Below are 14,735 nucleotides of genomic sequence, written 5' to 3'. Positions count from 1 at the left end.
TCCCAGGACCTCACATCGGATCAGGAAAAACTCAGAAAAACCCCCAGAAAAAAACCTTTCAGGGAAAAAAAGTGAAGAACCCTTCAGGAGAGCAACAGAGGAGGATCCCTCTCCCCGAATGGACAGATGCAATAGACGTCATGTGTACAGAATGAACAGCATTACAGAGTTACATAAACACATTACATGAATATGACAATGTATGAATGGAACTCCAATCCATGAAACAGAAGGAGGTAGAGAGGAGGGGGGGCGGGGCGATCAGCAGGGCCAACGCGGGAGGCCGGCTCACCAGGCATCAGACACCTCCAGGTCCAATGGACCCTATGAGACGTGAAGTCACAAAGACTCCGGGGAGGAAGCAGAGTTAATAAGGTGCAATGGAGAGATGTAAATTCATCCATAAGGAGAGAGAGAAGAGGAGAGAGGTGCTCAGTGTATCCTAAAACATCCCCCAGCAGCCTATAAGCCTATAGCAGCATATCAAGGGGCTGGACCAGGGCAAACCTGATTCAGCCCTAACTATAACCACTATTAAAGAGGAAAGTCTTAAATCTATTCTTGAATGAGGTGACTGTGTCTGCCTCCTGGATTGAAAGTGGAAGCTGGTTCCATGAAAGAGGAGCTTGATAACTGAAGGCTCTTGCTCCCATCCTACTTTTTAGGACTCTAGGAACCACAAGTAGCCCCGCATTTAGTGAGCGCAGCTCTCTAGTGGGGCAATATGGTACTACAAGCTCCTTAAGATACAATGGTGCATCACCAATCAAGGCTTTGTAGGTGAGGAGAAGAACCTGCAGCTGGCTCCCCTCCATGAAGTGGACCAGTCGGCAGACTTATGCCTGCCGCTGGCTCTCCTGCATGAAGGAGGACCAACAAGGAGTTGTTTCCCCGCCAACGGTTTCCCCTGCCTGAAGAGGACCAGCGGCCGCTGGCTCCCCTCCAGGAAGAGGGCCAGTCAGCAGGCTCTTGCCCGCCGTCTTGTCCTCTTCACCCCCTGGATGACTAAACTAAACCGTGTCCTACCGAGAGCAGTATCAAGGCTCCTACACGACGGCGAAACCACTGCAGACACCATCCGGACGACTGTGATGACACCTCTCCCGCAGGTAATCCTGGCCGAAGAGGGGGCTGTCTTCAAGGCGAGGCGGAGTTGTCTTCCTGGTGGACTAAAACTAAAAACATGTTGGCTGTTTGAAGCGTGCGATTGACCTCTACTCATAAACTCTGGTCTGTGACACTCTAAAGCCACTCGTAACGTCTTTGAACTTGTGATGTCACTTGGAACGTTCTGAAGTTGTGAATTCTAGTGGCAAGGCACTGTTTACCATGTATGTAATAATAATAATAATAATAATATTATTATAATATATATAATATAATTATATATATAATATATAAATAATATAATAATAATTATTATATTATTATTATAAATGTGAGTACAATGGAGACTGCCTCTTCACTATTCATTATTGATGAAAATTAAATAATAATTATTACAGTTCAGATAACTATATTCTTATATAATTATTAGTATATTAAATACTGATGAATGAAGAAAAAATTGGGCTCCAGCTGAAGGGGCACTTTTCTCATCCAGGGCAAAAGGGCATGTTCTTGAGCACCACTCGGAGGTCTGAACTGAATGTCCCCCTGTCTGTCTGAGAGCACCGTTACTGGGGTGTCATGCTGTGGAAGTGGGCCCTCCATGCTCCTCTCTCATTTCAATACTGTTCCTGAGAGGCCACTCCAGCCATGTGACAATGACACCACTGTGTTATGAAGCTCTGTGTTGTACTATATTCATATTCATCTCTCTATGTTCCCTCTCACTCACAGCCTCCTGTCTCTCTGGCAGCGTCTTGCTTAAGATCCCCTCTTTCTTCCTCAAGCCCCGCCCCTCTGCCTCTCTCCCCTTCTATCTGTTATTCAATGAGCCGGGACTCATTCCTATTGGTCTGTTGTTTGCATCAACGCCCACAGAGTTCCTCTCACACTCAGACAGAGGCGAGGACGAGCAGGGCAGCTGGGAACTCTGCTCCAGGAATGATGAATTACAACATATTCATTGGATATTATTTCAACAATATTCATTGTTTGGATACAAGAAAATTAAGATTAGATAACGCAAATATGAAATACGTTATTGTTATTTTTCTTTTACAACACTTTAAAGATATAACCTTTATGCAAATAAATGTATTAGTTTATGAAGTGAAGCCATGATTACACGACGTGGATGAGCATCCTTCTTATGAGGACTCATGTGAAGCCAGTGGATAAACCATTTATTTTGTTTGTAAGGCACTAAATATATGATTCTAATTTATTTTGGTGGAGTTCATGTACTGCTATTGATTCAAGTTTTATGAGGCACATACACAATAAACAGATACTTTGTATATTAGTAATTCAAGTCATTCAGGATCCACTATATCGAAACTGCATGACACTGAACTAGTTGGCAGCTTTAAAGCGTACACCTTCTGGAAAACATGGAAAATTGAAATTATTTTAAATATTTTTACATTTACTGCTCGTGACAAATTAAAGAATATTTGATATTTGCATCAAGACGCAAGGGACTTTCAGAAGTCACAGCATGCTCACCTGTACATGTTGAAGTGCTGCAATCAACAATCTATCAAGAAACTTAATTAAAATAATTATCATGAAACATTATATAAATATGTATATATATATGTATAGTTATATATATATATATTTATATTTATATTTTTATATATAAATATTTTATGTATAAATATCTATCAAGAAACTTAAATTCAAAATAAGTTATTTATATATATATATATATATATATATATATATATATATATATATATATATATATATATATATATATATATATATATATATATATAGTCATGAGTCATCATCACATCTCTTGGTGGAATTAGATATGAGCAGGAAGCGTATGTGCTGAGCGCCATCTAGTGGTCTGATATGGAGCTAATGTCTCTTGTTATGGGAAGATATGACAAACCATCTCCAGCAGTGTTGTGCACATGCTAAAGTGTCAGAGTGAGTACTTGGAGGAACTATTCTTGTCATTTTATCTGCGTGCCTGGCTATCAGCTCCTCAAATCCACTCCTCTTTAAACCCCTCAGCAGATGCATTGCTATTGGCCCTGTTCTTGTAAATTATACTTAGAGAAGCACTCTGGTGGCAGTAAAGGCAGCGTATGCGCCTGTAAAACAATCAGAATTAATTAATTTTCTGCTATTATTGTACATATCAGGTCTTTACCTTCTTTATTGGATACAGACGGTCGATATTCATTGTGAAAATGAAACATGCTTCTATGATTCAATATTTCTTTATTTGAAGTTCCAATCACCCTTGGGTTCCCTGGCAGATTTAACTTAAAAGACACAAAACAAATACATTTGAAAAAGTAACATTTATATTAAAGTCCTCAACAAATGTAAACCCACGTGTGCAAGTGCATAGTACACACAGGCCGACGCCCTGCGCTGTGGAAAAGATAAACACCAAACACCAAAGAATATTGCGCAAAGTAAATGCCACTTTGTAGTTATAATACATATGACAATATTTAGTATTGTCATTTTAAGATCATTTTATGCCACTGATATAATGAAAATATAAATACAATGCAAGTACACCCTTTCAAAAGGGCAAGACACTTTTCATTCTTAGAAGATATTCAAACTTAAAGAATTATAATAAAACATTCCAAAAAAATTAAATTATACAAAAAATGTGCAACACCTGCCCAAGGCCCCAGTCTCATAATGGTAGGAAACCCCTGCTGTTGGTTCATCGCGTCGGGGACACAAACACAACGGTCAATATCATAAAATACTTCAAATTGGATGAAACCATTTGGGTTCACTCTGTCATTACCAGCAAGACAGGGGCCAAAGACAAAAGTCACATGATTCACTTAAAGCTCACTTATTGGACAGAGTTTTGTACAGAATAGAGAATGCAGAAAGAAGAAGTGCATCAATCCTACATTTCCATACGGTGGGCGCTCCTTGTTTTAGGTCCCTCTTAACTGCAGCACAAATATCAGTCATTCATTTTACCACATAAGCTATCACAATACATTTATCACAGTAAGTACAATACTACAATACAATGGTTTCTGTAATACAGGCAATAAAGTGCAAGACAAAATTAACTACACCTACAATAGCAAAAGTCATTTTTCAGTAAAATAATTTACCAAGCCATACCCTATTGATTCACTGCATTATGAAGTGCTTCGATGATATTTATAAACAACTCATATCTAGCTTTTTAAAAAGGGAGAAACAGCTGTACAGAAGCAAAAGGTTGCACAGGGAAAAAGCACAAAGAACAGCTCTCACCTTTTTAAGGAGTCAAGAGAAAAACAAACGACACATAACTTCCCGAACAGAAACAACAATGGCAGCAGTGTGAAAGCTTGATCGCCTCATCTATTGTGAAGAAACCAATTCAACTGCATTTTATTTTGTAAGAGCAGAAACTTCACACTGCTGAATGTGTTTTGCAGGATTTACTTACAATCATCCTGCAGTCAAATATTTGTATATTTTTTTAACTTATTTTAACTTTTGAAAGCAGCACATGCTTAGACAGAGGAAACCCTGTCTCAGACAAAATGACATTTATATATTATGGATGGGTTAGTGGGTGGTACTACCAGGTAGGGCCAGAGTGTAGGATCTGGTGACATCTAGTGGTGAGGTTCCAGATTGCAACCAACTGAAACTTCTCCAGTGTGAGTATTGGCCCCCTCTAGCGTCAGTGTTTGATTTGTCCACTCTGGGCTCCCGTAAAAACATGGCGGTGCAATGTGCCGGATTCCGTGAAGAGGACTATGGAGGGCTCATTCTAAGCTAACGGAAACACAGAGATTCTTGGAAACCCTTAATATATAAATGTAATTTCTACGAGACTGGGTTGTCAGGGGACACCTCAGACATCTTACCGCTGGGGTCTCATCTTATTAGTCATTTTTTCTCTCTTCTGGATGACATGATTCCAAATGACGTAACAGGTGGACCCTTTAAGTCCAGTTTGAATGGATCGGTAATGCTCATTATAGGCGCAGTTCATTTGTGATCGATCACGCCAAGTGTGGCACTACAGGAAGCTCCCACCCAGACTGAAGGGGGTGAACTTTTGGGCCTGCTGAGCTCCAATTTCTGCCACGTACAGTTCGCCTGTCTTCAGGTCCAGGTCCACCAGGTGGGGCTTCATTTCGTCAGCCAGCTGGATCACACTGGCCACACTGCACTGGCCTATCGAACCCACCGGTGGAGCTTCCAGCAGCGAAATCTGGTTAGTGTTGAGCTGGACAACGACAAAGTACTTCTTGTCCGGGGTCAGGCGGACTGAATAGGGCGCATCCTCTGTGAAGCAGCTCCCCCACATCCCCAGCCATTCGCCGGTGATGGAGCTAAAGACCTGGATCCTCTTATTCCCCCTGTCGGCCACCCACACCCTCTGGACGTTGTCCACGGTCACGCTGTGGGGGATGTTGAACTGAGCTGGGCCTTGCCCCTTCTCTCCGTGCATCCACAACACCTGCTGCTCTTTGGACAGCTTGATGAGGCGGTTGTTCAGCCCACCGTCTCCGTCCACGATGTACATCTCTCCGGAGTCGTGGACGAAGATCTCAGCCGGACTGTCGAACTGCAGAGGGTTCAACCCGGAGCCGGCCTCCCCCGGTGTACCAAGCACCTGGCGGATACAAGAAAATACTCATGTCTAATTCTATATATCACACTAAATACTGCAATGGAAAACGAGCTGGTGGGGCGTGAACCAAAGACTTTGAGTGACAACAACAAATCCAAGTCACCTGCAGGAGCTTCCCGGATGGCGAGTATTGTTTGATGCAGTGGCCGTACGGGCCGCTCCCCACGTCTGTGATCCACACAGTGGGGTTTGAAGAGGAGGCGTCTGCTAAAAATATACCATGAGGCATCTCCAGGGTGGTTGTGTTCCAGGACATGAGGAAATCTCCATCTGTGGTGAACACCAGCACCTTGGGCACATTGTCACCTGACGGCAAAGCAAAGGAGAAAAAAACACTATATCAGAATATATGTTATATTATGACAGAATCATATTGTGGTGACATCACATGGAGACGTTGCAATACACAAATCTGTCTGAATTGTGTCGTCCGAACCCTAATCCTAACAGCACACTGAAAATCTGCACTGATAATCTGATGACTGTGGTTGCATGTAAACATAGTCAGCGTTAGCTGGAAATATCTATTATGTTTCCCTCTATGATTGAAATAGTTGAAACTGTCATTGATTTGTTAGACGAGTGTCATCAACAAACCCACACATAAAGGAACCAGAGCACAAACCAGCGTGATGGCTCACCTCTCTGCGCCACGTACACGACACCCGCGTGCTGGTTGACGGCCACTCCAAACGCCGCCCCGGTGAAGAGCTCCGGGTTCTTCGGCCAGTTCAGGTCCAGCTTGTAAAGGGGTCTTCCCAGCAGCTGGTAGTCGTGCCTGAGGCTGGAGCTGCCCGACTGCTGACTGCCGATGGTGCCGTACAACACCATCATGAGCACCGCTAGTGAAGCCATACTGGACGCAATCAAACACGCGGGGACTCTCTTCCTCATCTGCATCGGTGGTTCAGGGCTCCCGAGCCGCTCCCAGTTCGCCCGTTAGCGTGCTCCGAAACAAGCACGTCGGTAATGTGACGTGTTACGACGCTATTAAGTTTAATATCCGCGGATATATATATTATCTGGAAATCCACGAACCACTTTCAATGTAGAGTCACTTCCTGGAGTCCCAGACGAAAATAAAAACAGAGGGCAACTCAAGGGAGTAACACGCAGCGTTTCCGTTCAAAGTATCGCAATAAAAGCACCGCTTAAAGACACATAATTCATAATAACCTCCTAGTTATGGGCCCAGCAGGAGACCAGACTCCACAGGTGAATACATCTTACAATGATGTACATGCGTCTGGGTCAAATATAAAGCAACTACTTTAACGCTATTCTTTTTAAGGCTTTTATTTTTAGAGCAAGCCTTTTCTATTCCCGTTAACTTGACGCGGTAAAAACATCCGGCACGTCATGACGTGTTGACTGTGGAAGCGACTGGGCTTCCCCGACGGCGGCTCGTATTCTTCTGTCTGGTTGTTTTTCAGGGCTCTTGTTATTTATTGTTACCGCATTGCGAAGGACAGTCCGCGGGGGACGGAGACACCTTTCATGTAGCGCAAACCATCGAAGTATCGATCCCATGGAAGTCGTGGACAGCCCGCTCAACCTCGTAAGTTTCGGTCTCGATGTTGCAATAACAGGCTAGCGGTGCTGTAGCTGAGAGTGCAGAGCTATGCTACGTTAGCTAGCGGCTAACCGCTATGTGTTCCTGTTGGACACGGACCCATGAGGCGTTTACGTCCTCGGGAAAGACATCCGACGTCGGAACATTGTAGCTAACAAGTCCGGTTTTATTATGTTGTTGTGACTCAGTAATGTTCGGAATTATTACTTATATTATTATTAATATAGCGACTGATGAATGGGTTCAAAGTTGTTTCTTGTTTGTTAGCCATTTGATAATAACCTGCTTTTAGCGGATTACAGTATTTTAAAAAGGTAACGCTGTGACGTCATGGCTAACTTCCACTGTCCGCGACCTCAATTAACCTACACAAGAAGGGGCCTTTAACAATGAAATGAGATTACACCTCGGTATTATTGTCTGGTTGTTGTCAATATAGGGCATTATATGACATGCCATTTCTGTCCAAAAGAAAATATTCACAAGGGACGTAGAATTTACAACGTCCCAAAATCCTACATTTGTATCCAAATGGTTAGCATCATGTGGGAGAAATGGCTGTCAAAAGACATTCAACACAGTGGTAACTGGTATCGGCTCCAACCCCATGCGGACTGAAAAGGTGACAGCCGATACCCCTCCCAGTGTGAGGAGTGCACTAATGACGGCTTGTTAACTAACCTCTGACTCAGGTGATGAACATGAGAATCTACCCCCAAAGAAGCTACACGCAAGGCCCCCTTATGGGGGCAAAGCCAGCATAATTTAAAGCCACTGTCTTATCACCTATTTCAGGCTCACAAGTCGACATCAACATATTTATGTGTGTGTAAAAGGCGGCAGAGGACTGGTGGTACTCCAGGATCATCCCGTCTGAAACAGCATGAACAGTTAATGTCTAAACTCTATGATCACATGCAACAACAGGCATGATAATCCAGCAGATCATCATCAACAATCTGAGCCAACCAAGTTAGTAAATCACATAATACTGAACAACACCATTTTAGGAGACTACGAGGGCTCCAAGATGAAAGGACTGGACTTTGGTTGGAATGTACAAAATACAGGTTCATCTGATTTTTACAATAATAAACAAGATCAAAGGTTACAAAATGGATTATGCAAAAAGTAAATAAAAGAAAAGATAATAATGGCAAAGTCTAACTCTACGTCTGAGAGATCTCAAACCGACCCGCTCGCCCCCTTTCCTTTCTAGTCTTCTCTTTATGCTTCTTTCTTCCAGCGTCTTTGGTCCAAATATGTCAGATAATTGAACATCGTCGAATCATTGGATAAAGCTGTTTACGTACTTGTTTAAGTTAACCCTTGTTTCTTAAGTTCCTGAGTGAAATATATTTCTTCAAACCGTTACTCTTCTTGCATGGTTACTTAATTTACTCATCTTACCCGATTGTGATCTCAAGAGCATCTAGGATTATACATTGATCAATGAATGGAAATCACTTCAATATTATAATCCAATACAAACTTATTGAGTAGAATACAATTTAAATGCATCTGTACTGAATGAATCAAACAAAAGAAAATCTGTATAGACTGTAACCAGCAAAAGCCATAAACAAACCTCCCCAATACTGAGGAGGGGTCGTACTTATCAACTCATTTCTCATATTCATGGACTACCTTATTCCCCTTGTACAAGCCCAGTAAAGAAACAAGTCAAGTAATAATGCAGTATAAAGACCCAAAGGTGTAAAGTATTTGATTTGGCTGCAACATATTTACTCAAGTGTAGATTTTTCAGACTTCCTGTTTCTAAAGAGTTTAAAGGTGAATTGGCTTTTGTTGTATATTCTCTCGGCTTCACGACTGCGAGTATAAACTAAGCTTCAGTTTCCCAAAGCACAGATGGCTTCAGGCTGCGCTTACAGGCGCTCACTGTTCAGAAAGCAGAAGTTCATCTGCAGTTTCACAATGTTGCACAGTTCTCCAGCTGTCGGTCTCTTCTTCAGTGGGATGAAACGATTGAGTTAAACTAAGAGCGAGAGGTTATGGGCGAGGTGTGTCTGACATTCAACAGGACCTGCAAAAGGCCAAGCGTGTGGAGATGATGGATGGATGTTTCTTTCATGGACTGTTATGCATGAGAGCGCCGCTAAACAAACTGGGCTGTAAATATATTCACTGCCTGCCATGATGAATCCAGATGAAATATATTTGCGGTCATACTTCCTCTCCACATGCTTTGGAGCTCTTACAGACGCAGACCCCTTTGTGGCCCTGCGTGTGGAGGAACACGACTGTCCACCTGGTGCCGTTGAAATGAGGCTTTGTTTGAATGATGTGAATTATTATTCTAGCACATTTGGATGTTGGAAATTGCTTAATTGAGTGAAAATACACCAGTATGGAGGCATCAGCATTCATGTTTCTCCAGGTGTTACTCAGGTTTTTTCTTTTAATTTGTCACCTGTCTATCCTTTATTATGTCTTAATGTAATCAAGAATTGCCATGATCAATATATTCTACTGGAAATATTATAATGTAAATGCAATTTAAACAAACTCTACAAACTAGACCTGGCTATTGCAACAAGTGTACGTCTGCATTGATTAGAACTCTGACTAAAGCTAAACATTATTATTATCAACATTCTTGCCAATTAATTTGTGTGGATTGATTATTAATAATTTCTGCTCTAGTTGTATCTGTCTTAACCATGAACAATATATTAATTTATATTAAAAATAATATATAAACCTAATTCTGTGCCTCTTTACCTGAATTGGGTCCCGCCCCCTTTTAAACAATAGACTTAACCTCCTTTGTCTATGTCGGCCTCTTCAGGCTCATCAGCAGGGCAGGAAGGCCGACCGATGGCTCGTGGCTGGGAAGTATGAAGAGGCCATCTCCTGCCATGGAAAAGCAGCAGGTGAGCTCACTCCAGAGGTCAGCTGCTCACCATCTGCTTCTGTTTTCTGAAGCAACAACGACTCATTGAAGCAGTTGACTTGGCACGGAACAATAAATACTTTATTTACGTTAATGGTGACTTTCCCATGCGCTGCTGTCCCTCACGGTTGGGGACTTTGGTAACTTTGGTATAAGTTGCATGTCTCATATAATTCATGTAAACTGCTCCCCCCTCCCCTCTCTCCCAGATCTTTTGACCGATGCCATGAAGACAACAGAGTGTGAGCAGGTGAGACATCCACGTTTTTTTTAAATATTATTGTAAAATAGAATTTATGATATACATGACATCAAAAAACCTATTGGCCATGCCCATCTTTCTAATTGCCGTCATAAGCTGTCCATGTTGACCTGAAATCTGAACAGAGGAATATCGAATCTAATGGAATAATTTATGATTTCAAATACAAATGTATGTGCTCCAATTAAGTTTTTGAAAAGGTTGTCATGCGAGAGAGCAAGCATTTAGAGCAACAATATGTGGTCAGCCTTTTCATAAATACGTTTGAATGATGCCGTGTGCCTGCAGGCCCGGCTGTCCATGGAGCTGCAGAGGGACAGCCATATCAAACAGCAGCGGCTGATCCAGGAGCGCTGGAAGAGAGAGACTCGACGCGAGGCCACGAAGGCACGGCCCGGCCCAGCGCAGCCCTGCAGCAGCCCGGCCAGCAGCCCGGCCAGCCTCGCCCAAACCCAGGCCCACGCCCCCCCCGGCCTCTCAGCCGCAGAGGGAGAAGGAATCAGGGAGAGGGAGTACGACACCTTGCTCTATCAGCTGCAGACTCGGCAGACCGGAGGCTGCCAGCCTCTGACTGCGCTGTGCCCCGGCTCTAAGACCATCAAAGACGACAAAACCCGCCTGGAAGAACAACAGACCACCATAGTTGACCTGCGGCGCCTGGTCAACAACCTGATGGACGAAAACCAACGGCTGGTGGCCGAGAACAAGCGGCTGCAGTCGGAAAACGGCCGGCTGCGCGTCGAGGCGGTCGAGGCGGTGGACTTCGTGGAGCGCTCGGAACTCTGGGTGCTCCCGCAGGCCGGCGGCGCCATGGCAACAGGGGGCGGGCAGGAGAGGAAGAGCAAGGGGAAGGAGATCGCAATCCCTCAGCTGCCCCCGCTGGAGATGCCGGCTCAGGAGGATCTGTGTCTGGACGACCTGCCCCCTCTGGAGCTGCCAGAGGACATCCAGAACGAACTGCAGGAGATGCTGGACCGGGAGAAACTGTGACGGGACACATGTCCTCCGCTCTAACAGACAGACGCTTTGGAGTCCGAATGCTCAACATGTCTGACACCTGAAACCCATCAGACCTCTGCTCAAGTTGAAGGTGGACAGAGCTATCATGGAAACTCCTCTGATAAGAAACGGGTGCACAGTAATCAGTCCGAGTGAAAACACCTGTACACTAATGCAAGCTAAGATAACGGAATCCTTCTCCAACAATGTCGGTTGGAACATCAGTGAGATTGTTTTTTAATTTAACAGAATGTTTTTGTTTTTTTTGTCTGCAAGTAACAATTAAACAACTCTGAAGAACGTCGGCAGCATCATCATTTCATTGTTCCGAAGCTAAATTATGGTGCTTTTTATCTATACGTCAGTTATTCGCATGATACTTTGTGCAAATGTTAACAGCAGCCAACGTCCCTTTAAACGCTGCTGGAAACAGTGGAGGAACTCTTGGCTATTTAATTTGGTAAACATTGAATAAACAGAACAGTTTTATTATGGAATTGGTGGATTTGTTGGGGCTCCATGTGTGATCAGCTGTTCTTTCAACCCTGAAATCATAGTTTGGATTCATAATTGCAGACAGAGTGGAAAGATATCTGACCTCCCACCCTCCTCAGATGATAGAAAATGTCATTATTATTATTATTATGTAGATCTTTGCTGTTTGGGCAACAAAGTGTAAAAAAAACTGTAGATTCTGCTTCAAATAAAATAAGGATAGGAATGGACACAATATAATAACACTGAAACATTGTAATAAAAATGTTTTTTATTTATTGTATTGCATTTACAATCCACACACACCAGACATTTTAACCACACAGATCAAATACAAATAAATTCAGCCACACAGCTTCTATGTGAGTATGTGAAGCTTTGGTATCAATATTGAGTTATGAGCAATAAAAGGCACTGTGACATGAGGAGGTTTGGCTTGTTATTGGAGGACTCTAAATCAGAGAGCTCTGCTTCCAAAAGACGTCAGACCATGTGACGCTTTCTAAAGCTCATTATTTCTACTTAGTTATGGTCCCTAACGTTTCTGCGTGGTAGACCGCTTGTTGCCCTGGGATGGGATCAACCAGGAGACCTTGAGGATGTTCCTGCAGAGTAGTCTATTATCACTAGAGGTGTGAGTCATAAAAATGACACTTCTGCTCCATAGGTTTCACCTCCTCCACGGTTATCTCCTGGAATTCTGGTCTTGATCATATCAAAACGACCAACATCTTTTTAGGGTGGAGGTCCCTGAAGAGACATCTTATCAAATGGGGGGTCCCCGAGAGGAGGAAAAAAAACTGCCACACGTCAGACTACCATGCCAGCACGGTCAAACGCCGCCACACATCCACCACCAACAGGCAACAAGCCAAACTTCAAAATGTCACCGGAGGGCCGTTAGTATTAGTATCCATCAACAAGAGTGGTTAGGCTCATTGTGTGTGCCCCTCCCCCCCCACAGCAAAGTACATTAGAACATGAGATGACGAGCAACAACAGCATTGATAACAAAAACAAAAAGGTTTGGGAGGAGGTATATGTGCAAAAACCGGTGGTTAACATACAAAAGACTTTTGATTTAAAACGTAACACACACAAACACACACTTTAAATAACTAAAACAAATCTTCATCGATACAAATAAAAAAAAAACTAGAAATTTACAACCAGGGGTGTGATCAAGACACACAGCCATAAAAATACATGGGTAAATAGCCAGAAAAATAGGAATTTGTCATTAATAGTGAAACAGGAATTCTGGGCCTTCATAAAGGCTGGAATTCTACACAGAGAAACCCGGAAGAATCACTTTGTTTCATTGGTTCCCTTTCGTGTTCACGGTGTCTCTCCTCTGACGGCATCGAGGGTATCTGCTGGTTGTCAAGTGTCATAAGAATGTCTTGGTCTCTGAATCATGTTTGCAGTAAAAAAAAAAAAAGCAAGCTCAATTCCAATACGGCCTTTGCTCAGCAGCTAGTGACTAACTTTGTCTGAAGGTGAAGCAGCGGAGCCGTACAGCTGTGATCTGAAAGAAGATCACTGCAGAGCTGAACTTCGACAGCTAACATTAGCCACCGTTAGCGACGTCACAACCTGGTACACCAGTGAAATGCCACGATCCACGGCACCCAATTAGATATCACGGTAAAAAACACAAAGCAATCAACACTTCGAGCTAGTGTTAGGATGCTAAAAGGTCATCATTACCTCTAATATTGGTTTAATATCTCCGTCAAACAGCTAGATTTGATCAAGTTTCTCTCCAAAAAAATGACATCTTCTGAGAACATATTTGAACGTCTCTATAACGTTAGAATTTAAATTATCCTTGTGTACTGTGAGCTTAGACGAGGTTGAAGATTGGATTTCTAAATCGCCTGCAGGGTGTAAATAAGCTACTACGCGTTTTCAGCAACAACGGTATAAAAATGGGTCATTTTAGCGTGTGCTGCCCCCAAGTGGACACAATGTAAATGCCACTATATAATAATCAACAGGTGTAATGTTATTAAGCTGTTGGATGCAGATGTTGAGAGGGCCTCCCCAACAAACAAAAACTACAAAGTCAAAGCAACCACATCAAATAATTTCCCTATTCGTTAAGCCATTAGTTAAAATTCATGAGGTCTTTAGTAAAGGTTGCCTCATTAGAAAGTAAGACAAAGACTGCACGATAACGTCACGACTACAATTCGAATGAACAACAAATGAAAGTCCATGTGAAAATGTACGCCACTAAACCCAAAGAAAGACATCAAAAGTTCCCAGAGAATAGGTTCTGGTGGCGTCGCTGGTTTTGGATGAATTGCGCAATAATTATGTCAGAAGGAAGCTCATCATCCGAGACATAAAAAGAGCTCAGCAGAGTGGAAAGTCAAGACGGAGAAGAGCTGGAACACCATCCACCAATCAGCACGCTGGTGTGCGAGGCGTGAATGTGTGTGTGTGTGTGTGTGTGTGTGTGTGTGTGTGTGTGTGTGTGCTCGCTGCAGTCTTGTCACACGCCGTAGTTCACAGAGCTCAACGCCGGCCTCTTCTTGCCTTTAATCTTCAAGGATCCGTAACGAGCCTGGAGACAAAGGAACACAGTTATGAACGTGTCCACACACCTGAGCTTCTGTTCCGTGGGTTGTGATGCACAAGGACTTCAAAGGAAATACACCCGCTCCATATACCGTACGTTAAAACAACCATAGCTTTTCTTCTTCTCCCCATCTGAAGACGCGTGGGGCGGGAACACTTA

General features: G+C 43.1%; 3 protein-coding genes across 3 annotated transcripts in view; 1 reads left to right on the top strand and 2 right to left on the bottom strand.

The window, feature by feature from the left end:
• Positions 1 to 4,084: 4,084 nt before the first annotated feature.
• On the bottom strand, positions 4,085 to 7,125 carry LOC117748899 (NHL repeat-containing protein 3-like). Its single transcript, XM_034559028.1, has 3 exons — positions 6,385 to 7,125; positions 5,847 to 6,049; positions 4,085 to 5,725 (listed from the first exon to the last, which is right to left on the bottom strand). The coding sequence occupies exons 1-3, from the start codon at positions 6,641 to 6,643 to the stop codon at positions 5,126 to 5,128; spliced, it is 1,062 nt and encodes a 353-aa protein (XP_034414919.1). The 5' UTR covers positions 6,644 to 7,125; the 3' UTR covers positions 4,085 to 5,125.
• nrbf2b (nuclear receptor binding factor 2b) lies at positions 7,092 to 11,991 on the top strand. The gene is made up of 4 exons (XM_034559029.1): positions 7,092 to 7,301; positions 10,129 to 10,213; positions 10,443 to 10,483; positions 10,784 to 11,991. Exons 1-4 carry the CDS (start codon positions 7,272 to 7,274, stop codon positions 11,483 to 11,485), a joined length of 858 nt encoding a protein of 285 aa, XP_034414920.1. The 5' UTR covers positions 7,092 to 7,271; the 3' UTR covers positions 11,486 to 11,991.
• Positions 11,992 to 12,240: 249 nt separating this feature from the next.
• reep3b (receptor accessory protein 3b) overlaps positions 12,241 to 14,735 on the bottom strand; it is a 29,202-nt gene continuing 26,707 nt past the window's right edge. The window contains exon 8 of the mRNA XM_034559030.1: positions 12,241 to 14,561. Coding sequence (XP_034414921.1) covers positions 14,490 to 14,561 — 72 coding nt within the window. The 3' untranslated portion in view covers positions 12,241 to 14,489. The remainder of the gene's footprint in view (positions 14,562 to 14,735) is intronic.

The sequence above is a fragment of the Cyclopterus lumpus genome, chromosome 19 (assembly GCF_009769545.1).
Source record: "Cyclopterus lumpus isolate fCycLum1 chromosome 19, fCycLum1.pri, whole genome shotgun sequence".
NCBI lineage: Eukaryota > Metazoa > Chordata > Actinopteri > Perciformes > Cyclopteridae > Cyclopterus > Cyclopterus lumpus.
Note: the sequence above shows the minus strand (reverse complement) of the source record. Positions and strands in the feature narration are given on the sequence as shown.